Here is a 10,576-nt window from a genome sequence, read left to right on the forward strand (position 1 = left end):
AGGGGCGGGAGGGACGGCGGCGGCTGTGAAGAAGGAGGGAGCAGCCTTGGCAGTGCCCTCGCAGGGGGACGAGGACGGCGGGAGCGAATTGTGCGTGCGGGCCGCGGTGCGGCAGCCGGGCTGCACTGCCGGGAGCAGCGCTGGGCGTGAGGGCGGCCTGCGGAGCTCGCCTTGCCCTGGCCTCGGGAGCCGTGACTTAATGCTGGGCCATTGGCGTGATGTTCGCGGTTTGGTACTTTGATTTCAAGTTGAAAAAGGTGTGGTTGTTTAAGGCATTTTAGATTGAAAAGCCTCCATAGGGGCTCTTCCTGCCCAGCCTGTTATGTTTCTTCATTCCAAGTGCAGTTGACCTGAACTGAATTTTCATGTCCTGTCCATCCATAATGAATGATCTTACCGTGCTTCAATATAAACTTGTAACACTTTGCGTCATTTGACCTACCCTATTACTATATTCCTATAACTAAAGAGGTCTGATAGATGGATTCTGTTGAGTTTCATAGTTAAAACATTTTTGTTAAGCCATTCTCATTGCTAGTATATTGATACGGCCTTTTCTTTGTTTGGTTTTTTTTTGGTATGTAATGAAATAGGCCCATCTGCAACCTCTTATCAGAGGGTTAAAGAAGAAAGGAGTCAGTTTGCGTACTGTCACTAAATCTATAGGAATTTACTGTTTTGAGAGGCCCGTTCCTCCCTCAGGTTTGGTTGAAATTGAAGAGGCGTAGGAATCAAGCATTTGTCATGGGTGGCCGGGGTGCGTGGCACCTTCACTGGGAGCGGCTGAGGAGCAGAGGGATTTTACACCTAGAGAAGGTGATAATGGCAGCTCTCCACTACCAAATGGTGGGAGGGGGTATATGCAAGGCAGAGTCCCTTTCTTCCCATTTGGGAGAGGCAGATGACTTGTAGGTAGGTACATGTTTGCCTACTAGTAACATACATTCCTGATATGTGCATTGATAACTGTTTACCAGAGAGCAAAGCTGTTAGGAGAATTAACACAAGGTGTATCTCAACCTCCGAAAATCCAGCACCTCTGGTTGATGGTACTTGTCTCCACAATCCCCTCCTCCCTTTTCACCACCCATACTCTCTCCTGTGTATTTGTGTGTGCCTTTTACATTCTGGATTCCTTTCTCCTCTATTATGTTAATTTTAATGAACAAAGCTGCTTTTCTGTCATACTCAGCTTACTCATCTGTGGGGCTGAATGCTTGACATAAATCTTTCAGTATGAGCCTCTTCCTGCCTCCCTTTGAAAAGTTTCATTATCATTGCCATCATCTTCAGCTCAATTGGGTCAGTCAAGGATGAAGGACAGGAAAATGTACAGGTGATGAATAGCAAGCAGGGTGTTAAATAATTGCTGCTGTAACTCTGAAACAGTGAATACAGAAGTGACGGAGGTAGGGGGAGTGTTCATTTAGGAACACATGAGAAGAGAAAACTATGGGGGAATGTGGTTCTAGTTTCTACTGTGTAATGGGTGGAGCCAGACTCATCAAAGTATAGAGGATGGACTAGAGACACGGGCTGAAGGGCGACAAGAAAAATCTTCATGGCAAGAATAAGGGAAAATATTTTCATAGCAAGAATCATTAAATATTGGGGAAAAAAGTTTCTCAGAAGAGTTGGAGAATGCCCATCCCTGGAGACTGCCCAGTCACCTGAATTAATTTCAGGTGCATCTGAATTAGTATAACCTGATGGAGCTTTGAATTCAGCCCCACTTTGAGCAGGAGGGAGAACTAGGTAGCCACTCGACACCTTTTTTAACCAAACTATTCTGTGATTTTAGAAATGAAGCATTGACTTACAGCCTAGAAATACTTAGGGGCTTTAATCAAGTTAGGATTTTTTTTGTTTTCAATACCCATTTTGCTTTTAGAAACTTGGTGTTAAGGATGGGTAAACTCAGTTTTTAATTTTAGTCTGCTGCTTGTGTGATTAAAAAATTATGCATCTTTCCTGTGAGATTTGATATTTTGATACCCACATAATCTTTCTCAAGGCAACAGGCCAAAGTCTGTTGCATTGATGAAGTTCATATGTATTTTTATTAGTAACCTGGCATAAGTTTTTCTCTTCTTCCGAGAAAGAAAGAAAAGAAAAGCCTGTTTGCTTCTTTTAAAAAAATATAGCTATTTGGAAAATATGAGGATTAGAGCTGGCAGTCTCCCAGCTAAACTATTATGCTGATTTGTTGATGTTTGTAAATTAGTTTTTCTGTATGACTTGCAATCATTTTCTGCAATGATCATCGAGTATATATTAAGAAATAATGTTTTATTACACTGCTTCTCTAACAGCAAAAATTCAAGGCATGAAAAATGCTGTTCCCAAGAACGATAAGAAGAGACGAAAACAGCTGGCAGATGAAGTTGCCAAACTAGAGGCAGAACTTGAACAGAAGCACAAGGAGGAATTGAAGCAGCTTAAGGAAGCTTCACCTGAACAGAATAAGGTAGGTGCCCTAACTTCAGCTGAAGTTGTACAGGTACAATTTGTGTTAGGGCTTTTTTAACTTTCAAAAATTATGGTGAAATAATGCTTCAAAGCAGTTATCCTCTTTTTCACAGTATTAGTAACTCTTTTCAACTTAGGAACACTTTAGCTATTACTGTAAATGGGCCATGCTAGAGGGGGCATGTAACAGTGAGGGATTTTTGTTGTTGAGCTCTTTTGTGAGAGTGGCTTGGTTGCTTAAAGAATCACTGTAAAAGATATTTCAGAACAGGTTTAATTAAATTTGCAAAAGCATGACAGAATCCAATGGCAAGATTTACTCTGGTACTGAATCCATGGATGAGGCATACAAGGAAAATCATTATGCAAATGCCAAGCTGTAACAGAAATTAAATGTAGAGTAGGGGGAAAGGTGCACCACCACAAGTAGTATTTTGTGTTGCTTTTAAGGCTACATGGGTAAGTCAGTTATGTTAGAGAATTATGTTTTTAAGGTACTGTTTTATTGCCCCTCTGGTTATCTTATGTAGGCTACTCAAGTATTGAAACCTTCAGCAGGTGTTTGACTCATCCAGTGTGTTTTGTCTTGCAATTTTGTCAACAGTGTGACTGATCTTTTTGTATAGCTCATACATTTACTGAGTTAGGTTTGTCATTTTCTTGAGAAGTTTCAACTCTGTCTTTTTCAACTCCTGGTTATGCTTTGATATAGAGGATGGACCCTTTTGCTGTAATTTTCACAGAACTTGCTAATGGCTGTTTGGATACCTCGTAGGCTGGCACGGTGAGGAAAGCTTTTCCTTTCAGCCAGTAAGCAGTGTTTACCACTATGTTAGAGAACATACAACTTAAATTTGAGATGCACATAACTCTGTTGGGACTGCAGAAAAGTAACAAAATGCAAGACAGTAGTTTGGGATGTGAAATATTTTGATGGCTTATATGCCATGGATCTTTGTGGTTAAACTTCATAAAAATACCTTGGAAGAAAACTTAAAATTGTTTCAGAAGATGCATATCTTTGTTATTCTTTATACTAATAAGAACATTTAACTTTTTTTTTTCCTTTTAGACAGATTCCATAGCTGATGGGGTTGCAAATATAGAGCTTGAAGGAGTAGAGCAGCAGATTCAGCATCATCGAATATCAAAAGCACAGAAGAGGCGGGTATGACTTCATGTTAAACATTTTGCAAATATTGATTATTTTCAGCTAAACTTAATTGTAATAGCCAAAGGTAAACATTTTTACTGGGGACATTACCTGAGTAATTCTGTATTGATGCTGTACCTACTGGATGCCTTGAGAATCTGTTAAACTGCTGCCTAGAGATATGTAAGGATTTTATATAATTTTATAATTTTCTACCCTCATCCGTGAGCTGGGTATCAGGATAGGTCAGAAAATGGGAGCCATAAGAAAAGAAATTATGTAAAGCAAATTATTTTAAAAAGACTTTCGCTAAAAATATTATTTAAGAAGTAAAGTAATTGAATTAAAATAGTATGTGGAAATTATGCAACTAGTGGTACTTTACACATTTAACGAAAGAACATCAATACTGCAGAAATTCTGTAAAATATCAAGTTGTTAAGAAACACTACCCAGTGTCCTGTTCTGTTGGGCTTAGATCTGGTTAAACATCACATGTTGTGATGGATTAACCTTGTCATTGTACCTGCCTGAATATTGGGTCATGGCCAGGGGAACACTGCTTTATTACATATTTCATCCCCTGTTACATGATCACTACAAACATGTTAAAAGGATGTTCATAATTCATGGCACCATGTCTAGGCAAACCAGGAACTCTGGTCTAGTTTGCCCATATTCTTATTGCCTAAACCAGTCTGGTCTTGATTTGTGGTGAATTGTAAGCATGAAAATGGAAAGATCATTCTTCATACTGCTTCCTTGTTTATTTGCTTATTTATTTTGATTCTTGTTCCCATGTTAACATCAGCATGAACTAATGAAACATTCTAGGAAAGTAATTTTCTAACTAATATTCTCTAGGTGCATTCTTATCCATCCTTTAGGTTAGGAGCAGTCTTTTATGATGTAGAGTACCTGTCCTGAGGGAGTTTCAGTTTCATGGCACGAGCTCCATTATGCAGTTGTATACTTAACTGGTAGATCTCACACTTCTTATGAAAGAGCAATATTTTCTGATGTTTAATTAAGAGTTCCCATACTTGAGTGTTGAAATAGTTGATCCTGAAGAAAGCACTATGATTAATAGACTTTATATAAGTCTTGTAAAGTGTTATTTTGCATGTTGATTTAATTAAGATTTCTCTTGTCATGTAATTTCGGGTGTGGTTAACTGTGGAGGCAGTTAGGATATATTGGTCGCTTGGCATTTGCTGAAGTTTGGGTTTAGGAGGTCTCCAAGATCAGTCTGAATCAGGTGGTACTGATTCAGACAAATATTTTATAGATAGGAATGTACTGAGAAAGCATTGGAAGAGCTAGAAGCAAGCACTAAGCCAAGAACCGTATGGGCATATTCTAAATTTTAACATTTGATGTAATTTTTGTGTGTTTTTAATCTAAGGAGAAAAAAGCTGCTTTGGAGAAAGAAAGAGAAGAAAGAATAGCTGAAGCTGAGATACAAAATTTAACTGGTGCTAGACATCTTGAAAGTCAGAAACTTGCCTGCCTATTGGCAGCAAGGCATTTAGAGATTAAACAAATCCCTTCAGATGGCCACTGCATGTACAGAGCTATTGAAGATCAGCTCAAGGATCACCAAAATTCCTGGACTGTTGCAACTCTGAGGAACCAAACAGCAAAGTATATGCAAAGTCACTGTGATGACTTCTTGCCTTTTCTTACAAACCCTAATACTGGAGACATGTATAGCAGAGGTAAGATTTTAAAAACAGTTATAACTTTCTGATAAATCTCAGTCTCAGTTACAGCTTAATTAGGACTTTTATGGTTTTTGTAACTTTGTTACTTTATTGTGTTCCATGGAACACAGAATTATGATCTGCTATGAAACTTGGTACACCTGGATCTCTAATTAAATATATATTTTTAAATTAATCTAGGAAATATTATTCCCCATTGGAAAAAAAACCAGAACGAAACAGAACTTGCTGGTTACTAGATGATGTGAACTCATTCTGGGATGTGATTTTGTTATCATAAACAGCTTGTCTAGCAGGTTGGAATGGTTTTCTTGTCAAGTTTTATATTGGTATTTTCAATGTACGCAGGAAAGCTGTTAAAATGGGTGTGAAATTCAATGAAATCTATTTTATAATAGTCTGAATAGATGCATTTTCTTATTCTGTCTTGTTTTTTTCACTGCAAAGTAGATTGGGACCATTTTTTACAAATAGACTAAATTAAAAAATATAAAGAGCCTTAGTGTGAAGTAACAGTGTAGGCTGAGTAAAACCGGAGTTATGTACCTCTTATTTGAGCAATATATGATTTATTCTTTATGCCTTGAACACCACAGAAATGACTGCATGAATTTCATTAACTTAATGCTACATTTGTTTAATAGGCATTGCTGTGGATTTCATGTGGTCACTGGGTGCTGTCTTTCCCATGTTGACAGCGATTAATGTCACAGGTTAAATATGTCCCAGGAGAATACTGAATAAAATTCTGCACAGCAACAAGGAATTGTACTTATCTGTTATAAAGGAAATGAATGAAAAGTCATTCTGAGCAGTCTTCAGAAAATCTGAAGATTCTTGTTTCTTAAAATCTGTAAGGTTCAAAAGCTTGAGGGTTTGTAATTTACAAACTTTAAACTTGGTATCTGTAGAACATGATCTGAAAAGATTAGCTATTTACAGAGGAACTATTAAGAATAAATACTTCAGAGGTTAAAAACAAGGCAGCTAATCTGGAAATTTAAGTAAATCCTAGCCAGCTGTTTACCTACATGCAGTTGCAAGATTTTTAAAACATACCTGACATCTGGCTAATTTAAGAACTAGATATACTACTTGCTGTCACATTCTTTTCTAAAGTTTCTAAACATCCTCTGAAACTTAACATGAAGGAAACTGTATGCAATTTCATGTGTGTTGTTACCTGTTGTTCACTGAATAAAAAAATTAAAGTATTAGCTGAACTTCTTTTTATACTCTTTTTTATCCCTCTCTTCAGTCTGAAATTTTCTTTTCAAAACAGAATGAGTCTGGGTTTTTTTTATTAACAACTGTTTTTCTCTGCTTTTCTTCAGTGTATTTTCCTTTATAATGTGTTTGTACTTTTCTGCCTCTAGTTTGCACAATCAGTGTTTTTCCTCAGTTGCTTGTTCTTAACCAAGACAAATACTAAATGTTGTCTTTTCCTGCAGAGGAATTTGAGAAATACTGTGACGATATAGCAAATACAGCTGCATGGGGAGGTCAGCTGGAAGTAAGTATTGTATTAATAATTTTTATTTGTGAAATTCTGAAGTGGGTGAATACACCTTAAAAAAGGGCTTCTTTAGAAAGAATACCTGAAGGCATAAGGAAACATAGTCATAAATAGCTTATTAAGAACTTTATCTTGTGGTTGTAGGTTGTTTTCCCACCATCTTTCTGATGGTGCTCCACTGTTCTGATGTATTTGACGACATGCAAGTTAGTGAATTTATGTGGTATAAATATCATTAGAAAGACAGACACAATGAGTGGGGTGTATTGTTAGGTTGCTGTCATGTAAACAAGAACTCAAGCTTCAAAAAATATGTATTGATTTTAGTTTGTCTTATTTTTTATGAGAGAAGAGTTAGCAAATTAATGAAGCTAGCCCAATGTTGTATCCTCTAAACAATGATTAAGGCAATTGTTTTCAATTAAAGTTTTGAAAGTTAAAATATTTTTGGTTATTTTAATAAAGCATAATTTCTGAAAGTATTTCTAATGTTATGCTTGAACTGTCTGCTAAAATTAAATGCCTAGTCTTCCTGTCTCCTACCTACATTGTCTTTAATCCTGTTACTAAATTTTTTTTTGCCTTAAAGCTAAGGGCTTTGTCACACATTTTACAAACACCTATTGAAGTAGTGCAGATGGATTCTCCTCCCATTGTTGTTGGTGAAGAATATTCAGGCAAACCAATAACGCTTGTGTAAGTATCCAATTTTATCACTTAAATTTAGTGCACTTATTTCTGTAACAGAGGGCTCAGCTTTGATTCTCATCTGCTCTTTTATTTTCTGTTACACGTCTGATGTTGAAACACTGCTTGAGTAATGGTTGTGCAGGTCAGAAATTGTTTGTGATTGACACACTTACTTTGGAGAAATTGTAATTAAACAGTGTCTGATGTGTATCTGTCACTGATTTAGAGAATGCTGCAAGGTCATTTTACCTGGTAAATACTTGCAAAATTATAATGGCATTGATACAAGATGAAGAAAGCCTTTTTCCTTCTTCAGGGTATTTGTCAAACTGCCTGGAAGTCACCAGAATTAAAAATTGTCTTTATTAATACTCTTCTGTGTAATGATCCTATATATTTTGTTGCTAAAACTTGGCTTTATTTCAGTTGTCTTCCAGTGCTGTTACTGTTTGGCATGATGTATACTTTCTGTTAAACTGAACACTATTTCTGTAACTTTTTTTTTAGGTATATGAGGCATGCCTATGGATTAGGAGAACATTACAATTCTGTGAAAGTTCTAACAGACACTGCTACAGAGAACAGCAGCTAGCATACAGAAGTTGTACATTCACATGGATAACAGTTGCATCGTGATGTGTTGGGCTCCAGGAAATTCCCAGTAAGACTGGAAAGTAAATGGCATGGATTAGAAATTAAAAAAAAAAAACAAACGAACAAAATACAAGACCCTGCAAGTTTTGACTATAAATCAGACAGGGCTCTTGATTTATAACAAAACCAAACCAAAACCATACAACAATATTTTGAACTTATTGGTATTAATTATGTTTAGAAGATCTTCTGTAAAATGGTGGCTGTGTAGATCAGGTTTTTTTCAATAGCGCTTCCTCCCAATACTGCAGAGAAAATATCAAGTAGTAGAAATTCGTTTTGGTTAATCTGCATTTCTGCTGAAAATTTAAGGTTACCTGAAGGTCCCTGTTCCATTATTTCTGTCATGATAATGGAAGAGTTCAGGCATTTGAAAGAACTGATTGTATTTTTGCTTATGGAATATTATCTGTAGTGTTTCTGTAGTCCTATTAGGATCTAATTTCAACAGTGTAGTATTGATTCCCTTCTTTATTTGGGCAGAGAAGATGAGGAGGTAAATCCAGCAGCAGAATATCTTGGCTTGGCTGAAGGAATTGCACAATCTTTTTAAACACTTTCATGTAAGATTTTTACCAAGGGTCTATGTAGGGGCTTTTTTTTGAGTTGACAGTAGGAATTCAACTCTTGTGCATTGTTACTGCACTGTACATTATACTGTCAGTGCAAGTTAACTGCACTGTTCATTCTCCATAATCTTTCAGTTGTGCATTTCGGTGAATCCGAAATCTTACAGAGCTCCTCAGTGTCCCCACTTGAAGCAGTGAAACTCATCTAAACTTATAATTTCTGGATCTGCTGATCTAAGCACTTTGTCATCTAAAGTGTGATATTTTATAATGCTTAAAACAGCTGGTTGCACACAAACTGTAGAAATAATCACCTTGGGTTTTATCAGTAACTAAAGGTGATCTGGAAAATAATTAAGTTTATTTTAATTGCTTGTTATGATGCACAGAGACTTAAAAGGTTTTAATATGGTTTGACTTTTTACATTAGAAATATAGATTGTTGTCTGTAAATGTGACTTCAAAATGAGGAACATACTGAAACCAAAATTTTAATGAAAATGTTTTTTAACAAGTGATTTTGTTAATTTTTAAAAAGACTTAGTCAATAATAGTATTGTCTGTATTTTACTGCTGCTGAGTTGGTTTGGAGAAAAGTGGTTCATGAAAAGATTAAACATCTTTGCCCTGGTTTGAAGATTATGACCTAACAGTTTGTATCTTGTAGTCCTTCAATAAAGCTAGCCTGCAGACTTACATTCCTGGAACTTAGAAAAATCTGCTCTTACTTAAGAGGGAGATAAATGATCACTTTATGGGTCAGATTATGTCTGGATTAAAGCACTTTGAGAGAGAGGGGGTAAAAAAATACCAGATAATTACAGCAGGAGTTTTTGGACAAGCAGTTCTTTAGGCTGATGCCTGCAGGAAAACAAAGTATTAACCAGATCAGGAGTTTTTACATTCTTATTTATCTGTTATAGTATAACAAATATAGCTGGTTTATATACCAAACCAGCTGGCTTACTGTAAAATTGGTTTACTACCTTGATTGTATAAAATGATGGTTTTAATTTCAAACAAAAAATAGGATACAACAGCATGGAAAAAATGTTTCTATTCATAATGCCATAACAAATTTCACTAAAAATAATAAAAAAGTACTCTGCTTAGAATTGATATAAAATGTACATGCTGCATTTTATAGATACACAGTTCTTTGGTTTATTTGGGTTTCAGTCTTGTTTGATTAACTCAGAGAGAAAAGATGCCAGAATTGGGGAACACCTGTACCAAGAGTTTGTCATGTTGAAGATGTTTACAGTTTGTATAAAGTTAAATAATTTAATATAGTGAGTGAAAGATCCTTGCTTATGCTGTATGGGACTTGCCAAAAAGTAATAAATTGGTTTATTTGTGGCAAATATTTTTGGGGTCAGTTTTATTTTATACTCAAATGTTCACTTATTTCCTAGCATGAGTAAGCTTACCTGTTTAAGTTTTAGGATCCTATTGTAATATGAATTCTAAAGCAACTGATTGTATTCAGGCAGACAGTGCTTCACTCCATGTGAAATGAAGTTGTTTCTGAACTGAACTGATCCTTTGCATTCTAGCAGTTAAACTTGGGCTCTTCTGAAAAACTGTATTTGAACATCCTGTTGAACTTCGGGGGTCTTCTCACAATTCAGCTTAACTTTTATCAGATTACGTTTTTCTCTGCAGAGTAACACTACTTCAAGTGTGTTTCAGTAGCTTTCCTTGCTTTTATCTGTAATTCAGTTTCTTCAGCTGCTATTTCTTTTAAGGAAAAGGGTATTTTTTTGGGTATTTTTCTGCAAGATTAATTAAGATTTGTTGC

At 36.1% G+C, this 10,576-nt stretch overlaps 1 protein-coding gene across 1 annotated transcript; it reads left to right on the forward strand.

Moving 5' to 3' along the window:
- The first annotated feature begins 2,316 nt into the window (after window positions 1-2,316).
- Window positions 2,317-10,141, forward strand: OTUD6B (OTU deubiquitinase 6B). Its single transcript, XM_005422887.2, has 6 exons — window positions 2,317-2,467; window positions 3,542-3,637; window positions 5,028-5,340; window positions 6,798-6,859; window positions 7,452-7,558; window positions 8,060-10,141. Exons 1-6 carry the CDS (start codon window positions 2,327-2,329, stop codon window positions 8,142-8,144), a joined length of 804 nt encoding a protein of 267 aa, XP_005422944.1. The 5' UTR covers window positions 2,317-2,326; the 3' UTR covers window positions 8,145-10,141.
- The last annotated feature ends 435 nt before the right edge of the window (window positions 10,142-10,576 follow it).

This window comes from Geospiza fortis, unplaced genomic scaffold (genome assembly GCF_000277835.1).
Source record: "Geospiza fortis unplaced genomic scaffold, GeoFor_1.0 scaffold7, whole genome shotgun sequence".
Classification (NCBI taxonomy): Eukaryota; Metazoa; Chordata; class Aves; order Passeriformes; family Thraupidae; genus Geospiza; species Geospiza fortis.

What these genes read in the sequence shown, in the direction of transcription:
- OTUD6B (XM_005422887.2), top strand. Translation starts at nt 2,327, where the DNA reads ATGAAAAATGCTGTTCCCAAGAACGATAAGAAGAGACGAAAACAGCTG. An exon ending in TGGAGACATGTATAGCAGAG is followed by an intron (nt 5,341 to 6,797) that starts GTAAGATTTTAA and finishes CTTTTCCTGCAG; the next exon opens with AGGAATTTGAGAAATACTGT. An exon ending in CATGGGGAGGTCAGCTGGAA is followed by an intron (nt 6,860 to 7,451) that starts GTAAGTATTGTA and finishes TTTGCCTTAAAG; the next exon opens with CTAAGGGCTTTGTCACACAT.